We start from the raw sequence: 22,391 nt of genomic DNA on the forward strand, positions 1-22,391 counted from the left end.
TCTTTTGAACTCTTGGCATGAAAACAAACTGAGGTTTTTACCATTTTTTCATGATTCATCACCATTTCAAAATAAAGGTCTGAACACGCCTTAGTAGTATGAAAATATTCGTTGCAAATTGATAAATTACGGCTCCTCTAATTTATTTCGAAAATCGGTCGAAAATATGGACACTAGAGATTGTAAGATAAGATTTCAAATGATATATAGTTTGTCAATATTACTTAAAGGGATACTCCACCCAAAAATGAAAATTCTGTCATCATTTACTCACCCTCAAGTTGTTGCAAACCTGTATGAGTTTCTTTCTTATGCTGAACACAAAGGAAGATATTTTGAAGAACGATTGGAACCAAACAGTTGTTTGGCACCATTGACTTCCATAGTAGGAAAAAAAAAAATACTATGGAAGTCAATGGTGCCAAAGTTCCAATCGTTCTTCAAAATATCTTCCTTTGTGTTCAGCAGAAGAAAGAAACTCATACAGGTTTGCAACAACTTGAGGGTGAGTAAATGATGACAGAATTTTCATTTTTGGGTGGAGTATCCCTTTAAGGTTTTTACGAAGATATTATCGTTTTAAAAATATAATGGCAAACGTCCCACCTGTGGGACGGTGACAGGACATAACCTCTAAAAACCATGTTTACATCATAAAGTGCCTGTAACTATGCATAACCATGTATTCAAGAAAACACAGCATTATATTGGACATCAGCCAACTAATCTCTCATAAGCATATCACCGTTCAAAATCATATGACTGTGCCTTTAAGGATGAGACCAACACTGAGTAACAAAATGCAAGCTGTATTAAATTGGTTGCTATTGATTAACATACAGACTGCTGGTGGCAGTAGTTGATCAAAGCGCCACACACAACATTATTGACAAATTTCCGATTTACAAGGACCAAAACAGTTACGAATTATACACAGCACTACATAACATCAGAATTGATAATAATTCACTTTCAGCTGGATAGAAAAGAGTCCAATGGAATATTAAAAAGTACGAGTCTATACAATACTCAAAAAGAAAATTAAAAAAACTCCAAAGGCAACAGAAATGTGCTGAACAGCTTCATAAGGACAAACATGCTTTAGAGGTATTTCATCATCTACTGCAACTATAAAGTGAGCTTAAACTTACACAGTTCTGTTAAGTAATAAACATCGCACTAGGGGCCTTTAAGATAGTGGGTGTAGTGTTTGTCAGATCATAGAACGTCCCCACAGCTCCTTGACAAGCAACCACCTTTCAGCAGTCACGTCTGGATAGAGATAAACTTCCAGTTAAAACTAATGATTGGGCACTGGTTTGCAGCAAGTTCACCCCCACTTTCGTCCTGAGTTCAGACAACATGACATGAGGGTCTGTACACTAGTTGTCTTTTTCAAGGATCACTGTGGGTCGCATTTCATGAAGCTGCTTTAGAAGAATTTCAAGGACATCAGAAAAAACTTTTTGCACCTCAAATGTGACATTGCTGAGTGAGGTCAACTTTTGGGGATTTTTAAATTCAACAAGCTTGAGGACATCTCTCGAGTGCAATTGTGCGTCAGATCTTTTGCACACGACTGTCGCAGTCTTTAGGTGGAAAGCAGTCTGCAGTCTTTTGTGCGCACTTCCGTTCAGCGGTACCGTTGCCTTTCTCTTATGGGATGTCTTGGTTTCCTGGAGAAACTGAAGAAAGGACACCTCAAATCCAATGGGCTTGAATGAACTCAGCAGTGTGTTTTGACCAGACACGTCTTCCTGTGTCATGGTAGCGCTGGAGGACATGGAATCGGTGTTCAAGTCCACATAGTTGACTGCACAACTCCTTGCAGTCCTGAGTCTCGTCACCCTTTTAGGGCCTAAGGACTTCTTTACACTGTCGATCTTGCGCGGACGCCCCCTCCGCCGCTTGACCACCACCGATATCTCCGAGCAGGTGTCAGTCGAAGGCTTGCTGTCTGACAGATCGACGTCCTCTGTGCTCTCCTTCTCAGACGTGGGCTTCGAGAACTCGGACTCACTCTGGCCCGGCTCAGCGACTTCATCATTCTCAGTCGTCTCAATGGAGCTCTCCTCAGACTTATCCGTGTCGTCGCTCCGGGAAGCGATGCGCTTGTACTTGGACCGGGGTATCTTTTTACAGTAGATAAAGTTGCTCCTCTGCTCTTCCAGGTACTGTTTTGGGAGCCCATGCTGAAGATAATGTTTCATTATATTTCGCTCAGAACTGGTCACCGTTTCGCAACCCTTTATCATACAAGCGTACTGGAGTTGTAAGCGCTTGGTGCACATGGCAGCCGCTTCTTCCTGTGTTTTCAAAATAGGTTTCCCATACTTAGTCCAATTACTTTTATTTGCTTTTCTCTTTTTAAGAGCTACCTTTTTAAGAGCTAACTTTTTAAGAACTACCTTTTTAAGAGCTACCTTCTTAATAGCTACCTTCTTAATAGGTTTCTTATTAGTCTCTCGGTTTTCCTTCTCGACAACTTCAATCTTTTCATACTTCCTGGGACGACCCAGTTTAACCCCTCTCCCGCCTTCTCGTGGGTTCATGAGCAGCCGTTTGTACACGTCTTGGTGTTTCTTCATGGTGTGCCGTAGTAGATTTGACCGTGTGCTGTAAGCGCATTCACATCCTTCCACCTGACATCTGAACATCCCTTCTATGGGCTCGACTTTTGAGGGATTGGTTTCTTTATGCTCTTTGTCGACATGGCCGATATATTTCCAGAAAGCAGTGAATGTCTCTGAGCAGTTTGGCTGATCACATTGAAACCTGCCCAGGTTGATACTGCACATCCTGGCACCTGCTTTCTCGAGGGTTAATTTGTGGAGCTGAAGGTAGTGCTGGAGCAAGTCTGTAACTGACAGAAAAATGCGAGAACAGTCTTTGACTTGACACCTGAGCTCATCCACTTCCTTTATGTCCGCGTCCAACTTGTCTTCACTCTCCTCATTTCCATCCTTGTCCTCGACCTCCTCTTCGTTCTGTTCATCTTGGCTGTTGACCTCAAATTTAGGCAAAGACGACTGATGCACAGCTTTATAATGCAGGATCAAATTCTGTTGGATTGTAAAAGCTGCCACACAGCCCTGGTGAACACAACGATAAGGTCTATAAGGACTAAATACGTCATCGATCTCTGCTTTTTTCTCTTTTGTTTTTTTGGGAGATTCTTTTGGCTTTGCAACTCGAGGCTTGCTAGGTTTGGGCCTTTTGTCCAATGACTGATTTAATGTCTGTACTGGTGCACAAGGATTCTGGGTAAAAGGAGCTATGGGCAGTATCTCTTTTAGTGGTGACACATGGGTTTGACCAAAAACAGAAGACTTTGTGGGAAACCATCCATTTGCGTTCGGATCCATTCTTGGAGTCACCGAAGAACAGCCAGACACAATCACCGAAGACTGAACAGCCATCTGAGTTTGCGGAGTAACTGTATGTGTTCCCAATGCAGGACTTTTGATTTGAGGCGCAAAAGAAGATTTCTGGACTAGCAATGGAATAATGCAACGTGATTTTTTGACATTATCTTCTCTCTTGAAGCCTGAAGAACATTTAGCATCTTTCTGCTGTTTGCGTGCATCCACACGTTGAGTTTTTTTAACTGGTTTGGGGGTTTCTGGCACTGGACAAGGGCTCCCTGCATCACTATCCAGGAGTCTGTGATTGGGCTTAGGCCTAATTTTCATCCTCTTTATTTCTTCCTGTGAATAGTTATGAACTGACATATAATGGGCTTTGAGATTGGAGTTGCGTGTGAAGGCCTTAGAACATTTTTGACACCCGAAAGGGGAAACATTAAACTGGTCTTTCATTTGAGTTAACATTTTATCAGTGTAATTGTGGATCTTGACAAGGTGTTTAAAAAGAGCATCTTTCGTCATGCAACTGTAATTACAACCATTTGTGTCACATACAAATGGTTTCACATAAATTGGTATCTCCTTGGGTAAATCCTTAGGCTCTGGTTGTGGCTTATTAGGCTGTGCTTCACTCACTGCAGGAACAGCCACAGTTTTGGTAACCTCACTGATTTCTCTGTCTAGGTCAAGATTCTCGAGAGCTTTTTGGAGTTCCAACACTTCATCCACTTCGGTTATGGGCATATTGTTGGACTGATCATTGACCCCACTTCCCGAAGGTACAGACGAAACAGGGTGAATGAAGCCATCATTTGGACTCATGTCACCCAATTGTGAAACTGCCTCGACAGGGACTTTGGCTGTGTTTTCCACAGCTTGCAGCTCACTTTGAGGTGCATTCTCAATCAAGTTTGAGGTATGTTGTGGATCCCCAATGTCAGGACTTGCTACAGACATTTGTGAGTAGGAACTGTCAACACTTGATCCACGAGGCAAGCTGCTTTTTTTGTAAAGGTCTCCAGCCAATATCTGTTCACGTAGTTTTTCTTTGACACTCTTTTCAGACACCAGGTTTTGAGCAAGACTTGCCATGGCTGCCAGAAGTCCATCATTTGACAAGTCACTTGCACTGTCGGTTGTTCTTTCCTTGATGTCTTTCATTTTGTTTAATGTTTCAGCTTGTAGAATTTGACCGACATGATCTGATGAACCGCTATTCAGGCTGGATGTAGACTGGTCATCAGCCAACAATTGAGAAAGAAGAGGATCACTGACATCGTCACTAAACAGTGGGTTAGACATCTCAGAATAACTCGCTTGAAGCTGATGTTTGACACTACCAGTATGCTGTATGACACTAGTTTCAGACATACGGCTGCTCTGAGCATATGGACCACAGGGGTTAGGAACCGTCTGCTGTTGCCCAGAACTCACACAAATATTTGACGGGCTCTGCTTAAACACTCCCCCCATCTGTTTGCCATTGCTGTTATAGGTGCCATTGGCTTGGGGAAAAGTGACATTTGGGTATAGTTTTGGATCAAGAGGGCCCTTACTCAATGGCAGGTTCACATATGAAGATGGTGCTGGATGTGGCGAGTTAAGAAGATCAAGAAATGAACTGGGGAGGTCCGCTGTCAAATCAGCTTCATCAAATGGTTTGCAATGAGCCCGTTTTGACAAATGTCCTCCCAGAGATTTAGGACTCGGGAATTCTCTATAACACCTGCAGCAAATGAACTTGCCATCTTTAATAATTGCAGGCCATTTTGTTCTTTTGCTTCGTTTAACTTTTTTGCTGCCTTTATCACTGGACACATTTCCAGTGTTATTCTGACAACTTGGAGAACTGCTATTTGATGGGGGAGTTTCATTGATCTGAAGTGGTAAAGCTAAAGCTGTATCTCTCTCCAACTTCACCACACACTGACTGTTAGTTACTGAAGTGAAATTATCATTTGTTTGCCGTGTGTAATCTGCCGAAGAATCTTTAGAAACTGAATTGTTCAAACGGTCATTGAAAGAGGGCAAGACAGACATTTGAGCAGATCCCAGATTTGTCTCTACTACAGAATTAAGGGCTACCACTGCATTAGGGCCCATAATTTGCTGCGGTGGACTGAGATTGCCGACTGAATGTATACTTTCATCTGAGGTGCCATTGAGTTTTTGAACGCTGTCTGCTTGAGCTGGTGCTGGGTAAACATTAGTATTACTCTGCGGTTGAAGAGTAGTATAGCTCATACTTCTCTTCTGTGCGTCCTCACTAGAAGCTGCATTCATGCGAGTAAATTGACTGCTAGAATGTGTGTTCATGTTTTGGGTCATTGATTGAGAATTACATATCTGCTGTTGGAGTATTGAATTGTTCCTGGGATCCCACAAGTGGTCTGCTGCCATTTGAGACTGATTTGTACTATTTCCAAGCTGAGAGAGAACAATGGGATCTAATATATTGTCCATTTCATTGGTACGGATATGCCCTGGGGAAGCAGTGACTTGAGAGGAGACAGAAGGGTAGTTGGGGTTCTGTGGGGCAACTGTGCAGTTGGTTGGGTAGGGAGGATGCTGGCTCAGGGGATTCTGTGTCTGAACACCAAGGCAGGCAACTCTTTGGCCCAGCTGGTCTTGTGGATTCACAACTGAATTGAGGCTTCCATTTACAGGAACAGATCTGAGCGTGGATGGGACTGCAACATTGTTCTTCTTTGCTAGTTTCCACTGTGTGTAAAATTCAGAATGAACAGCCCTCATGTGCTTAGTAACACTTCTGTAAGAGCTATAGTCTCGAGTACATGTTTCATAGGGACATTTGTGTCTCTCTTTGTTTTTCACCACTTGGACAACATTCATATCTACTGGTTTCACCGATTTGTTCTCCAATACTTGTCCATTATTTGGCATGGAAGCCATTTGTAGAGGAAGGGTCTGAGAAACAGGAGGAAGCATCTGACCCAAAGAAACAAGTGGAGCTGTATTGTGGCATGTCTGTGTTGGAGAGGCCATTTTGCTACTACACAGGTTCTGATATGATGTTTGAACCGGAGCTAAAGGATTAGGACTGAACTGCCGAAATACTCCATTGGTATTGTTGTATAATGGAGTAGTACCAGAATCAGCTGTCTGCAGCTGACCATCAGTTGGTGGGACAGGCAGAAAGTCCTCTAATACACTCTGGTATGAAGATGTAGACGGCATGGGATCTGAATCACTCATCAAGGCCTCCAAAAGAGATTCCTCCGGTCTATGCTGAATTAAGTGAGGCGCTTGAGTGCCCACAGCTGACTGGCCCAAGAGGTCATTGATCTGAGGGATTTGCTGTTGGATGGGATGTTGTTCAGGTTTACTTGTCCCAGAATGGACACACTCTTGAGCGGAAACTGTAAAATTGCTACTTAGCATATTTTCAACAGAATGCTTTATCCCCATGTCAGATGGACGATCCTCTTGAGACCCTGTGCTGTTTTCATTGAAATGGGAGACTGAGAGAGAGCCAGGCAGAGCAGAGTCCTGATCTATTTGATTGGAGTGGTCTGGATTAGGTTCCTCTCGTTGAATACTTAGACTGTCAGTGCCTTGGGCTTCCACTTTTACGACATGGCTCTCAGCATGGAGGTCTAATTCGGTCTGTGAATGAAACACTTTACCACAGTCTGGTACTTTGCAGGTAAATGTTCTGTAATGCTGTGACTCATGGTCATACAGTTTGTAGGGTTCATGGAAAATCTTGCCGCAACCCGGAAACATACACCTAGCCTTGAAGACTGGGTGGTCTTTCTTATGTACGATAAGTTCGGCATTGGAGTCAAAGCTGGCTTTGCAATTAAGCTGTATGCAAATGTATGGTTTGGTGCCACAGTGCACCTGTAGGTGATCATTTAAGTGATCAACACTGACAAACTGACGACGGCAATACTGGCACACCACTTTTGTGTTCTGCATTTCAAGGAAGCACTTCGCTTCCTCATTGTCGCCATGATCTTTCACATGGGCAACAAGATTTCGGAAATATTTAAATCCCCTCCTGCAGCTTTGGACTGGACAAATATTCCCATCACAACTGTTTTTGAAGTCTAAGTAATCAGAGTCATTGGCAGCTCCATTACTAAGTTTGTTGGATTGCCCACCACTGTTGTTTTTTGTCTTGTTTTTGCGCACCTGATTTTCACTGCTTTTAGCTTTCAGGGCAGCTATGACAGGAGCAGCCGTTTTGGGGTTAGATAATTGCTTGCTAGTCTTCATTGCAGCGAGGCGCTCTTTGCAAGAAAGTTTAACATGCGATGCAACATGTGGTTCAAGAGTCTCTTTTGTTTCAAAGGTCTCTAAACATATTGGGCAGCTGTAGGATCCATCTTTGAAGTGAGTCTGCGCATGACGCACTATTCGGTGACCCAGAAACTCCTTATCGCATAAAACACAGTACTGCATGTAAGCCTGCCAGTTTCTAAACCTTGCTGAGACAAACCCTTTTCCTCTCAACTTTTTCAACTCTCTGTTCTTCTGCTTTTGATCTTCCATTTCATTTAGTTCATTAGTTGTATCCAGAAAGTGCTGTGAGAGATCCTTGAAGTCCTCACTAAAGATGCCGGTCTCTTCCCCTAAGTCCTCAGGGTCACCGTCGTTCAGTTCATCAATGGAGGACACAATTGAGGCCTCCTCCCCCATTAGACCCAAACAGTGGCGTTTTAATGCCTTCCAGTTCCAGTACTCGGGATCAAAAGGCCACAGGGTTTTGAGGACTAAAAGGAGCTCACAGCGCAGCGAGTTTGATACCGGCAGGTCTTCCTCATCTAGCTTCTGGTCTGGCTCATTGTAAAGAGTTTCCACTGCATAGTAAGAGTCCACGGTTGGCTCCAGGAGAAACTCTGTCAGTTGGCAGGCTCTTTTGACCTCCAGGTCAGAGGGTAAGAGGCAGGATATGGTTTTGCAGACAGTGGCCTTGGTGTTCCCTTCGCACGATTCCAATCGTAGAGCTCGTATGCAGATCTCAACACAAGTCGAAAGTCCAACTTTGTCCATCTATTGATTTGAAAAAGGAGTATTTAGTTTTCAAGATATATGATCACATATAAAATTAACAGCAAGTAGGCAAGAAAAAGAACAGGCTCACCTCTGACTGGATGACTTTGATGAAGAAGAGTAGGTGGAACACAGTTTTAGACAGAAATGACATCTGACGGCATCTGTCCAAAAAGCCTTGATCTGAAGGCTCTAACCGCTTGAGCAGTTTTCCCCAGAACAGAGTCAACTCCCTGCCAAAGATTACAAACAACATCCCTCAAATTATTTAGAAATAGCACACTTTAAATTAAAAGGCCTTTTTAAAAGAGATTTATTATAGTTGCAGCAAATTCATATTTGTCATTTCCCAATTCTACACTGATTTTACAAGGATTGGAAACATGTGACTTGCCAAGCACAGTAGGTATCCTCCTGTAGAATCTGACGGGTCAAAAACCCAGAACACAATGTAAATGCAGCTTTCTCGTCACCATCTGCCTCAAGGTTACAAATCATCTCTAGAGCATCACGACAGTCCACTTTTGAGAGCTGAAGAGGAAGGGAAAGAAATCGCAGATGTAAACTCTATAATTTGTCCTCTGAATTATGAAAATCGACTTCCAAAGGCCTTATGACAACAATCAAGTTCAAATTTGAATTCACACTAGGGCTGTCAAAATGGCTGAACAGCTAAATTTGAATTTCTCCTAAATATTAGCAAAACTCGAATTATATTCGAATTCTAAAGGCAATACTTAAAGGGATACTTCAGGATTTAGCATTAAGCTTTGTGTTAGTAGAAAACCTGTAGTATTTTAGAATTACCATGCTTTCCACCCTCATATCCCCCTGAGACGAGAGATTTGTGTATAATTTGTCTGGAAAAAATCCTCCGATGACGCAAACATCGTCATTTTGCGTCATTGGAGGATTTTTTGGCCAGAGGCTAAAGACTACAGCCAGTAGTAGGAGCTGTCCCGCATGTTCTCAACCCGCCCATAGAGGGTGGGATCTCACTCACAGAATGTACACATAGCATCAGTCATCTTTTTTTGGAAGCTAAGCTAGCAGGCTCTTGTTCTGTGGAGAAAGCTGAGTAGTAGGGGTTACCATCCTCTTTTTCCCGGACATGTCCGGGATTCAGCTTTTGCTTTCTGCAGTCGCCATTCATTGTTTACATGCGCACCTTTTGTTTCAATCTAACTGAATTCAATCCGATTGGTGAATCTGAATGTAGTGTTTACATGAACGCTAAACAAGTGATCGGTTGATGTGCGTTTTAACATTGCTAAGAAAATTCCCGCTCCTCCGTGAGAGATACGAGACCGGTGCGTCTCACAGGTGTCGCTCATCAGTAATCACGCCATCGGCCTCGCGCCGTTCTCCCGCGGCCCTCACTCGTCCTGCTCGCCACAGTAAACATGACTCGTGTCGTTCTCCCACGGCCCTCACTCGTCCTGCTCGCCACAGTAAACATGACTCGTGTCGTTCTCCCGCGGCCCTCACTCGTCCTGCTCGCCACAGTAAACATGACTCGTGTCGTTCTCCCGCGGCCCTCACTCGTCCTGCTCGCCACAGTAAACATGACTAGTGTCGTTCTCCCGCGGCCCTCACTCGTCCTGCTCGCCACAGTAAACATGACTCGTGTCGTTCTCCAGCGGCCCTCACTCGTCCTGCTCGCCACAGTAAACATGACTCGTGTCGTTCTCCAGCGGCCCTCACTCGTCCTGCTCGCCACAGTAAACATGACTCGTGTCGTTCTCCCGCGGCCCTCACTCGTCCTGCTCGCCACAGTAAACATGACTCGCGCAGTTCTCCCTCGGCCCTCACTCGTCCTGCTCGCCACAGTAAACATGACTCGTGTCGTTCTCCCGCGGCCCTCACTCGTCCTGCTCGCCACAGTAAACATGACTCGTGTCGTTCTCCCGCGGCCCTCACTCGTCCTGCTCGCCACAGTAAACATGACTCGTGTCGTTCTCCCGCGGCCCTCACTCGTCCTGCTCGCCACAGTAAACATGACTCGTGTCGTTCTCCCGCGGCCCTCACTCGTCCTGCTCGCCACAGTAAACATGACTCGTGTCGTTCTCCCGCGGCCCTCACTCGTCCTGCTCGCCACAGTAAACATGACTCGTGTCGTTCTCCCACGGCCCTCACTCGTCCTGCTCGCCACAGTAAACATGACTCGTGTCGTTCTCCAGCGGCCCTCACTCGTCCTGCTCGCCACAGTAAACATGACTCGTGTCGTTCTCCCGCTGCCCTCACTCGTCCTGCTCTCCACAGTAAACATGACTCGTGTCGTTCTCCCGCGGCCCTCACTCGTCCTGCTCGCCACAGTAAACATGACTCGTGTCGTTCTCCCGCGGCCCTCACTCGTCCTGCTCGCCACAGTAAACATGACTCGTGTCGTTCTCCCGCGGCCCTCACTCGTCCTGCTCGCCACAGTAAACATGACTCACGCCGTTCTCCAGCGGCCCTCACTCGTCCTGCTCGCCACAGTAAACATGACTCGTGTCGTTCTCCCGCGGCCCTCACTCGTCCTGCTCGCCACAGTAAACATGCCTCGCGCCGTTCTCCCGCGGCCCTCACTCGTCCTGCTCGCCACAGTAAACATGACTCACGCCGTTCTCCAGCGGCCCTCACTCGTCCTGCTCGCCACAGTAAACATGACTCGTGTCGTTCTCCCGCGGCCCTCACTCGTCCTGCTCGCCACAGTAAACATGCCTCGCGCCGTTCTCCCGCGGCCCTCACTCGTCCTGCTCGCCACAGTAAACATGACTCGTGTCGTTCTCCAGCGGCCCTCACTCGTCCTGCTCAACACAGTAAACATGACTCGTGTCGTTCTCCCGCGGCCCTCACTCGTCCTGCTCGCCACAGTAAACATGACTCGTGTCGTTCTCCCGCGGCCCTCACTCGTCCTGCTCAACACAGTAAACATGACTCGTGTCGTTCTCCCGCGGCCCTCACTCGTCCTGCTCGCCACAGTAAACATGACTCGTGTCGTTCTCCCGCGGCCCTCACTCGTCCTGCTCGCCACAGTAAACATGACTCGTGTCGTTCTCCCGCGGCCCTCACTCGTCCTGCTCGCCACAGTAAACATGCCTCGCGCCGTTCTCCTGCGGCCCTCACTCGTCCTGCTCGCCACAGTAAACATGACTCGTGTCGTTCTCCCGCGGCCCTCACTCGTCCTGCTCAACACAGTAAACATGCCTCGCGCCGTTCTCCTGCGGCCCTCACTCGTCCTGCTCGCCACAGTAAACATGACTCGTGTCGTTCTCCCGCGGCCCTCACTCGTCCTGCTCGCCACAGTAAACATGCCTCGCGCCGTTCTCCCGCGGCCCTCACTCGTCCTGCTCGCCACAGTAAACATGACTCACGCCGTTCTCCAGCGGCCCTCACTCGTCCTGCTCGCCACAGTAAACATGACTCACGCCGTTCTCCAGCGGCCCTCACTCGTCCTGCTCTCCACAGTAAACATGACTCGTGTCGTTCTCCCGCGGCCCTCACTCGTCCTGCTCGCCACAGTAAACATGACTCGTGTCGTTCTCCCGCGGCCCTCACTCGTCCTGCTCGCCACAGTAAACATGCCTCGCGCCGTTCTCCCGCGGCCCTCACTCGTCCTGCTCGCCACAGTACACATGACTCGTGTCGTTCTCCCGCGGCCCTCACTCGTCCTGCTCACCACAGTAAACATGACTCGTGTCGTTCTCCCACGGCCCTCACTCGTCCTGCTCGCCACAGTAAACATGACTCGTGTCGTTCTCCCGCGGCCCTCACTCGTCCTGCTCGCCACAGTAAACATGACTCGTGTCGTTCTCCCGCGGCCCTCACTCGTCCTGCTCAACACAGTAAACATGACTCGTGTCGTTCTCCCGCGGCCCTCACTCGTCCTGCTCGCCACAGTAAACATGACTCGTGTCGTTCTCCCACGGCCCTCACTCGTCCTGCTCGCCACAGTAAACATGACTCGTGTCGTTCTCCCGCGGCCCTCACTCGTCCTGCTCAACACAGTAAACATGACTCGTGTCGTTCTCCCGTGGCCCTCACTCGTCCTGCTCGCCACAGTAAACATGACTCGTGTCGTTCTCCCGCGGCCCTCACTCGTCCTGCTCGCCACAGTAAACATGACTCGTGTCGTTCTCTCGCGGCCCTCACTCGTCCTGCTCGCCACAGTAAACATGACTCGTGTCGTTCTCCCGCGGCCCTCACTCGTCCTGCTCGCCACAGTAAACATGACTCGTGTCGTTCTCCCGCGGCCCTCACTCGTCCTGCTCGCCACAGTAAACATGACTCGTGTCGTTCTCCCGCGGCCCTCACTCGTCCTGCTCGCCACAGTAAACATGACTCGTGCCGTTCTCCCGCGGCCCTCACTCGTCCTGCTCGCCACAGTAAACATGACTCGTGTCGTTCTCCCGCGGCCCTCACTCGTCCTGCTCGCCACAGTAAACATGACTCGTGCCGTTCTCCCGCGGCCCTCACTCGTCCTGCTCGCCACAGTAAACATGACTCGTGTCGTTCTCTCGCGGCCCTCACTCGTCCTGCTCGCCACAGTAAACATGACTCGTGTCGTTCTCCCGCGGCCCTCACTCGTCCTGCTCGCCACAGTAAACATGACTCGTGTCGTTCTCCCGCGGCCCTCACTCGTCCTGCTCGCCACAGTAAACATGACTCGTGTCGTTCTCCCGCGGCCCTCACTCGTCCTGCTCGCCACAGTAAACATGACTCGTGTCGTTCTCCCACGGCCCTCACTCGTCCTGCTCGCCACAGTAAACATGACTCGTGTCGTTCTCCCGCGGCCCTCACTCGTCCTGCTCAACACAGTAAACATGACTCGTGTCGTTCTCCCGTGGCCCTCACTCGTCCTGCTCGCCACAGTAAACATGACTCGTGTCGTTCTCCCGCGGCCCTCACTCGTCCTGCTCGCCACAGTAAACATGACTCGTGTCGTTCTCTCGCGGCCCTCACTCGTCCTGCTCGCCACAGTAAACATGACTCGTGTCGTTCTCCCGCGGCCCTCACTCGTCCTGCTCGCCACAGTAAACATGACTCGTGTCGTTCTCCCGCGGCCCTCACTCGTCCTGCTCGCCACAGTAAACATGACTCGTGTCGTTCTCCCGCGGCCCTCACTCGTCCTGCTCGCCACAGTAAACATGACTCGTGTCGTTCTCCCGCGGCCCTCACTCGTCCTGCTCGCCACAGTAAACATGACTCGTGCCGTTCTCCCGCGGCCCTCACTCGTCCTGCTCGCCACAGTAAACATGACTCGTGTCGTTCTCTCGCGGCCCTCACTCGTCCTGCTCGCCACAGTAAACATGACTCGTGTCGTTCTCCCGCGGCCCTCACTCGTCCTGCTCGCCACAGTAAACATGACTCGTGTCGTTCTCTCGCGGCCCTCACTCGTCCTGCTCGCCACAGTAAACATGCCTCGCGCCGTTCTCCCGCGGCCCTCACTCGTCCTGCTCGCCACAGTAAACATGACTCGTGTCGTTCTCTCGCGGCCCTCACTCGTCCTGCTCGCCACAGTAAACATGCCTCGCGCCGTTCTCCCGCGGCCCTCACTCGTCCTGCTCGCCACAGTAAACATGACTCGTGTCGTTCTCCCGCGGCCCTCACTCGTCCTGCTCGCCACAGTAAACAATGAATGGCGGCTGTAGAACGCAAAAGCCGAATCCTGGACATTTTGGGCGATCTCGAAACACATTTTCGGGCAGACTCATCACGGAGACTCACTAGTAGCCTAGACTTGTTGTTTAACTACTGCGCTCTGTTACCAGTAGGCCTGGCCTCCTAGGGCAGCGGAGCAAGTGCATTCTGGGAGTTGTCTTTCATCCACATAAGCCAAAAATACATTTTCTGGCTTTTCTCAGTCTAGAAAGCTCCAAATTCAAAAATAATTTCACATTTCTTCTACATAAATGACCTATTTTAAATACACATTCATCTTTCCAGAGGTGAAGTATCCCTTTAATGTTAGAGGAAAAAAGTACTGTAGTTTCCTATGCCCACAAGAGGGCGCAAGTGAGCGCAATAAGCACATTTAAACCAAATCAAGCATCTTTTTAAAAAAATAAAATCACATTCACTTTTTAAAGTGCATTAACTTTTCAAACAATTGTTCTGAAATAAAACCTAATAATTTCCTTAATGTGCATGCAAGGAAAATTAGGTTGCAACAGTGCATGAAACTGTGAGTGCATCAGTGACCTGAGAAAACACACTTCAACACACAGCGTAATGAACTACATGAACACAAAATAGAGAAAACTGCCATTCAGAAACACTCCACTTCTACTCACTACACATCTACATATTGTTCGTCAAAAACGCCAAATTGTCAATAGTCAACTTGATCTGCAGCGAGTGCTGAGCGCTTTTTGTTTCCAGCTAATGAAAACACACGCTCAGCTCTAAACGATGTGCAGGTTTGGTCAAGTATGTCATTGCACGATTTTTGCCACCAACTGAGAGTAGGGCCCTATAATTTACACGATCACGGAATCGCGGAATTGGCCAATTAACGCGGAATTTTACATATTTGGAATGAAATTCTGTTTTTGTGTGGGAGAAGAACGTATGTCTGGGGAAAATGCAGACCGGGGGAAGCAAATCTGGGCGACACAACCCCTCCCGTCATTTCAGCTCCAATGACGGCATCAAAACATTGAAAGCATGGCGAAGCGGTTCTCCACGGCTCTGCTTTCGTTGACGAAAAAGTTAAGAAACTCGACGCTAAGCCCTCAGTACCGAGCCGAGCAGTTCGCACGTGACTTTTATAAAGTGTTTCCCACACATAGACTAATTCGTGGAGGTGCGCCACAGAATCAACACCGGCCGCCACATATTGCATTTCGTTCATTTTGTTTAATGCTATTTAAAACACGCAGCGCATCAGTTGCATTTCCTTTCCCTCCGTCTCTCTGTCACTCACACGTCTCTCTCTCTCTCACACACACACACACCCCCGTGCACGTCTGTCTATGAGGTGCCGGACTGGACAAAAGCGAAGTGACACTGCGCGAAAGAGACCGAGTGTGTCCGAGAGTGAGCTCGACAGAGTGTGACTTATTTAAACTTATGTAAACTAATATAATTTATTTTACTGGACAGTTTAAAGCTCATAACCATATTTTTTTGTTACTTGAAGTACTCAGAGTGCAGTGTTATGTTGCATCATGCTGTATTTGTGCTGAAAAGTCAGAGTAAATGTCTGTTACCTCAATAAATTTAAAGTCATTCCTGTTTTATTTGTGTACATTTTAATTATTAACATTAAAAGGCACACTCTTTTTACAAAAAATAAATAAAACGGAATTTGGGAAAAAATAAAACGGATTTTATAGGGCCCTATGAGAGGGTTTTCATCGGGAGGAAGCCTTTTTCAGATTAACAACTAGGGCTGACTTCTAATAGTCGAGGATTCGACGATTCGATTCGGAGAGGTCTGATTCGACTGTGAACCTCATAGTCGAATAGTAGGGAAGTGTTATGTTACGTAACCAATTAGGGGTGTGACGGTTATTATATAACTGTGAGACCGACGGTTATAGTTGAACACCGTCATTAGAACTCTATAACCGGCAAAACCGTGCTATTCAAATATTTTTTACAAACATTTTTTATCATAGAGAATGTTTAAATACTAATATCATCTTACGAGGGAAACGGAGGCGGAGTTAGTGGTGCTTCAGAGGCTGAGTGCTGGAGATGATTCGGGAGAGGTCTGTGCCCCTTTACCGATCAGAGCGCGCGCTGACACGGAGTAGGCTAAAGCCTTGTTTATACCTATGGTTTATACTCGACGCGTCCGCACGAGCGCGAAGGTGCGCACGGCAAAAAATGACGCGTTGGGTGCGCAAGACCGGCAAGACCCCATTTCGCTTAGCTGTGTGCACAGCTTTTTTTGTAACAGCGCGCGCGACGCCGCATCCGAGGATGAACGACTTCAAGCCGAATCAGCATGTAGGCTACGTCTCACCGCACCGGCTCGCAGTTTGCGCGTCTAAATTGCAAAGTTCATTGCAAAGTTTTTTTGTTAAGGTTTTGTTTACTGTGTGTGATTTATCTAAAACAAAGCACGTTCATTGCAACGTTTTTTTTTTTTGTTAAGGATTCATTTAATGGAAAGCACATTCACTTCTAGTTGTCTTGCTGTTCATTTTAAATAAACGTAGAGCGAGATGTCCTATAACAGACGAACAGTTATTCAACCGAACGTCTAGCTGCTATCAAAAAAAAAAAAAAAAAAAAAAAAAAAAAAAAGGTTCGACTATCAGTCGACTACGGCAAAATCTAACGAATCAGATTCGACTATGAAAATCCTTAGTCGAAAACAGCCCTATTAACAACGCAGCCGCACCGCGCTGTATACTGGATAAGCTAACCAAAACACACCGCATCAGTTACGTCATCATGTCTCGCGCGCCTCTTCACACGCCAAAAATTCGAATGCATGGTTTTTGTGCGAACGTGCAGTTTTTTTTTTTTTAATTAGACGAATTTTCAAGATTTTATTTGACAGCCCTGATTCACACTTTAATGCAGTTAAACTGCACTGGCTTGATACTTGAATACTTTCATAACTGTTAAATCTGAAGAGGAGTGGTGAGATGCAGAAACAGAAGCATGTTCTCAGTACACAGTCCACCATCTTACCTCTTCCATGATGAGTTCCTGCGGGGCAACAGTGCACAGACACACCAGGTACATCTGCTTAAAGTGCCCCTTGTCCTCGAACTGCGAGAGCTCGGCACAGGCCTTGGCCAGCGCCGCCGCCTGATCTACACAGCTCTCCTTGATCAGGTGCTTCACTCGCATCCTCAGGAGTGTTGGTCCCTCCAGGGCCAGGAACTCTTGCACTGGACAGAAAATAAAAACGTTCAATGCTTGTGTAACGGGCAGGTTGACTGTAGTCGGGTCTTATTTGCGGATGCGAGCGGCACGAGTGTGCGGGCCCTCACCGGTCTCCTGCGGGGGCGTGTCACTGGCGAGGATGGCGAGCAGCGTGGGATTGGCCCAGACCCCGTGCTCTCGAGCGATGGTGGAGAGGATGACGAGGTGACCGATGCCCTTCTCCTGCACAAGAGGATGGGCGATCTACACAGCACACAAAATAAACATTAGTAAACTTATTTGTTGTTGTCTATCAAGTTGTGTACTCTACAAAACAAAGCTGACCAATGCGGATACTGGTAACTAAGGCTACGTTCACACTGCCAGTCTAAATCCGATTATTTGTGTATCCGAATTTTTGATGTCACCACTGTGTATCGCAACTGTTCAGATCCGAAGTGTGTCCATGCCTTCAGTTTCTGGGATATCTGCAGTGGCCATGACGTTGCGTTGGTAGGAATACCCCAAATACAACAACCGCAACATGGAGGGGTTTGCAATACAGATGTTGTCTTATTTAAACTTTACAACATGGACATGTGTAGCGGTGCGCTGGACTGCTAAGGCAGCGGAGACTGTGATGTGGAGCTTTATTCCTGCTGTTGTTAACATGTCTCCGCTATACTGCCATTTTCTGCTCGGCACTTGCAACTTTCAACACGTTTCCAATAGCGTCTGACGTTTACATTTAACGTGGCGCGAGAAAGTCACATAAACCACTGTGAATAGGATTTCAAACCACATATGCATGTAGCTTGAAACGGCTTTGTAAAAATTCTTGTTCACATTAGCTAATTCTGATCAGATTTCAATCGGATATGCACAAAAATCAGCTTCGGACTGACAGTCTGAACGTAGCACGTCAGCCTGGCGAATATACCTGGACAGAAGACCTGAACCTGTCCCACAGTGCATCTGGGATATTCCTGGGCATGGAAATCAGCAACTCAGCACAACTCCTGCAGAAGAGAGGCGACAGAATGAACTCCAGCAACACACGAGCATTAGCACAGCGAGCCGCGCACACTTACAGCGCCAGCCTCTCCAGGACGACGGGCACCTTCTCGCAGTGGGCCGAGAGCAGCGGGCACACCTGTGCGAAGCTCAGCAGAGCCCGGATGTAGACCTCCAGCACGGGCAGCGGCTCCTCCTCCACCCGCCACAGCCCGGCGTACTCCGCCAGCGCCTGCACACACACACACACACTTACTCAAGCCCACCGGCAGGGACACTTCAGTCTGGGCCGATGCCAGCTGTAATGTCACACTAATGTTGAGACACACACTTCAGCTGACACGTTATTTTAAACAATCATATTCATTTATACATTTATTTTTCAAAAACATTAATAAAATTTCTGTATTATTTCTCACTACATGTTAAATAAAACTACTGTACCTGAACAATTTATTTAATTTGTATCCTTGTTCTATTGTATTAATCCTAGCGTTTGAAATTTGCTGCTTTGTTATGATTTTTAATACAAAATTAAAATAACTATATCATGATATATTGTTATGGTGAAGTAAAATATTGGTCATATTGTAAAAATGCCCACCCCTAGTCCTCGTCCACCATTATAAGGGCTTAATGAGCCGTTTCCCATCAGGCCGCAGTGGCACAGACACATCCGGCATTACAACAGATGATTAGACAGGTTTGCTCGTTTGTAAGAGTGCACAGAACTCAACATTAGGGATGTGCCCGAGTCCTCGATCGCTGTGACTTTAAAGAAATGTCATTTTCTGCAGATATACACTACCGGTCAAAACTTTGGGATGGGAAGATTTTTTTATGTTTTTAAAAGAAATGCTCACCAAGGCTGCATTTATTTGATTATTATTTGTTTTAATTGTCATAATATAACTTTTCTATGTGAATATATAGTAAAGTGTAATTTAAAGCTGAGTTTTCAGCATCATTACTCCAGTCTTCAGTGTCACATGATCCTTCAGAAATCACTCTAATATGAGGATCTGATGATCAAGAAACATTTATGATTATTATCAGTGTTGAAAAAAGCCAGATAATTTACTTTGATGAATAGAAATTTCTATTTCATTCATTTGAAATATGTTTTGTGACATTATAAATGTCTTTACTGTAACTTTCGATCAATTTAATGCATACTTGCTGAATAAAATTATTGATTTCTTTTATTTCTCCAACCCCACCAAAAAACAAAACAATTATTTCTGACCCCAAAACTTTTGCACAGTAGTGTGTAATGTTACAAACGCTTTCCATTTCAGATAAATGCTGTTCTTTTGAACTTTCTATTCATCAAAGAATCCTGAAAAAAAAAAAATCCACAACTGTTTTCAACACTGATAATAAAAAATTAAAGTTTCTCGAGCATCAAATCATCATATAAGAGTGATTTCTGAAGGATCATGGAGTAATGATGCTTTGATCATCACAGGAATAAATTACACTTTACTATACATTCACAAATTGTAATAATATTTCAGAAGAGACCTCTCTTAAAAACCCTGAAGATCCTGCCGATGCCACGCTTCTGCCCGGCTGTGTGACAGTATTGTGTGCTGTATATCTGACAGTCTCACACATGAAGCATTCAGTAGTTCCCAAACCCAAAGCGCTTCTCCTCACGGCTTCGACACACAGGGAGGTCTGGAATAATGTGATAAAGGAAAGTGAGAAGAAAAGAGAAACGTCTGACCCTGATGGCACTATCCTCCAGAAGAGTGAACACCCTCACATGAGTGCTGACGTCTAATTAGGCTACAACTGGGCAAATTAACTCAATTAGTTTATTAATAATCACATTAAGAATAATTTACTTAATAATAAAAATAAAATACTGAACACATTCATAGGAACGAGCCAAATCTCGTCTGGAAATCACCGAAGGCCTGAGCTCTCAGGAACACCTCGCTGAGTCGGGATCATCTCTCGCCACAACCCAACCACTGGGTTAACCAGTCAACCCATATTCACCACAGTAACCCAGCGGCGTTCACTCAAAGCTCCTCTTATTGTAAAATGAAAATTTAAAAAATCCTAATCACTCAGAACGGTCATCAAAGATAGAGCCGAAGCAGTGATAGAGAAAACATTTTTTTACCAATATTTACACACACAAAAAAAAATTCCAATTGGATATGAAGATAAAAAGAGATGTTTTATCAGGCTGTTGTTTCTTACATTAGACATCTTTAAGTGTGTGTGGGACTGAGGAACACACTGGGCCTCTTAAGAAAAGCATCAGCCATGTTTATATTTCACTATAAGCAATAACTCTATTCACAACTAACACTGTGCACTAAACCCCTGCTGCTACACTTCAACACTACACACACACACACACTCGTGCGTCTCATCGAGAGCATTACCAGGCTCTAAAGGTCAGAGGTCATCGTCGGGGGATGATGACTCAAAGGACATCATACAGTCCCATTTCACTGCGATCACAAGTGAAATATGCATAAATGCAGCTTGAGTTAGTGGAGTGAGTACTGAACAGTGAAGGCAATCACAGTCCGGCTGACCATACAGCGCACGCCGAGCTCGTGTGTAACGCAGCAGTGCTCCAGCTGAACTGATCCACACACTGGTGCTGACGGGTCGGGCCGGGCCACTGACTGCAATACACACTTCCCCGAGTTAGGAGAACATGAGCTACATTACGGAGTATAACTCAGACTTATAATAATAATTCATTACATTCATATAGCCAATCAAAGCGCTTCACACAGAAGGGAGGAATCTCCTCCTCCACCAATGGATGGAGACTGGGTTAGGAACAACAGATCTACAGGCAAACTGAGTGTCTTTTCATACGTTATGATGATGATCTAGTAATTAATCGATTATGTTGCTCACATTGTGATGTTCCTGCAACACAATCTGCCACTCACCGCATATAATTATAGATTGGCAGATTATTATAGTGATGTGCAGAGAGATTACGATGTTGATGTTGTGATCTGCCAACACTGCACATGATGACCGATCCTGATGATGAATCGCTGTTAGTGTAACGTTACTGAGGGTCTGCTGATTAGCAGTGCAGTGATTAGCATTGAGACACTGAGGTTAGCAATAGATCATAACGATGATGTCCTGGGTGTCACATATGAGGTTGTGCAGGACTAGTGTAGGATTATGCGAGTGATGTGCAGTGTATGATGGGTTATAATGCTGTTATTGATGATGATGATGATGATGGTGGTGGTGGAGGTGCTGCAGTTGTGCGCGCGCGCGCGGCGTGCTTGTTTACAGTCCTGCGTCCGATTCACACACTCACTGATTCAAACACAACAACGACGCGGAATAACAACGCGCCCCTCTGTAAACGCGTTAGGCCAGCAGAGCAGTGTGTGAGCTCGACGAACACACACTGAAGCAGCACTTGTCCTCCGCGGGACCAGTGTTTATGAGTGAGCTGGATGTGGATGTGAATGCGCGCTCACCTGACAGAACTCGTAGCAGTACTGCGACGCGCGCTCGGCCGGAGACTCCTGGCTGCTCCTCAGGGCCGCTGCGGCGTCCTCCAGGCGCGTTGCGAGCGCGTTCAGAGCGGTGGAAGCGTAGCTCCGCTCACCGCGGTCCTGCTCGGCCTCCTCGTCCGCCATCTTCACTTCCAATTCCGCCGCGTACGCACAGCGCGTCACGTGACGCCAAATCACTGTGCGTGCTGACGTACTGGCCGAGTCACGTGACCCTGCGCTCGCTCGGGGCAAACATTTTTCTTACGAGTTAAAGTACAGACACATTTCACAGTTTCACAAAGAAAGCTATAAAAACGTCTAGAATTTGTACCATGTTTATTATTCTTTCATATCATGCTTTTCTTTTTTTGTGTCTCCAATTTTTCTTTTTTTCTTTTCTTTCTTGGCAAATAATGTTCAATAGATAAATCAGGCTTCATTATAATATTTTTCTTGTTACCTATTGAACTATGACTTCTTTATTGTCTGAAAGTTTGTCTGTTTATTTTGTGTCTTACGTTTGTTAAAATGGGTAATAATACAAAAGTAGACACATTTCAGGAATCATCGATCGATTCCAATAAATATTATCATGATCCAGCTGAAGTATGTAGAATATCACACTATAGCTCGTCATGTTTTATTTGAAAATATGTTAATGCTAGGAAATAATTATAGGCTATAT

The 22,391-nt window shown here is 46.3% G+C and overlaps 1 protein-coding gene across 1 annotated transcript; it reads right to left on the minus strand.

Moving 5' to 3' along the window:
- Positions 1–1,291: 1,291 nt before the first annotated feature.
- znf292b (zinc finger protein 292b) lies at positions 1,292–21,884 on the minus strand. The gene is made up of 9 exons (XM_056257683.1): positions 21,689–21,884; positions 18,284–18,438; positions 18,133–18,211; positions 17,321–17,456; positions 17,016–17,218; positions 8,775–8,915; positions 8,476–8,613; positions 2,409–8,384; positions 1,292–2,378 (listed from the first exon to the last, which is right to left on the minus strand). Exons 1-9 carry the CDS (start codon positions 21,848–21,850, stop codon positions 1,383–1,385), a joined length of 7,986 nt encoding a protein of 2,661 aa, XP_056113658.1. The 5' UTR covers positions 21,851–21,884; the 3' UTR covers positions 1,292–1,382.
- Positions 21,885–22,391: the final 507 nt, after the last annotated feature.

Source organism: Rhinichthys klamathensis, unplaced genomic scaffold, assembly GCF_029890125.1.
Source record: "Rhinichthys klamathensis goyatoka isolate OS25496 unplaced genomic scaffold, OSU_Roscu_1.1 h1tg000141l_1, whole genome shotgun sequence".
Classification (NCBI taxonomy): domain Eukaryota; kingdom Metazoa; phylum Chordata; class Actinopteri; order Cypriniformes; family Leuciscidae; genus Rhinichthys; species Rhinichthys klamathensis.

Bases quoted from the DNA above. Each gene is read 5' to 3' on its own strand.
- znf292b (XM_056257683.1), bottom strand. From the start codon at position 21,850: ATGGCGGACGAGGAGGCCGAGCAGGACCGCGGTGAGCGGAGCTACGCT. The intron at 17,219-17,320 runs GTGAGGGCCCGC...TTTTCTGTCCAG, and splicing joins CACGCCCCCGCAGGAGACCG to TGCAAGAGTTCCTGGCCCTG. The intron at 8,916-17,015 runs GTAAGATGGTGG...CTTCCTCTTCAG, and splicing joins AGGAACTCATCATGGAAGAG to CTCTCAAAAGTGGACTGTCG.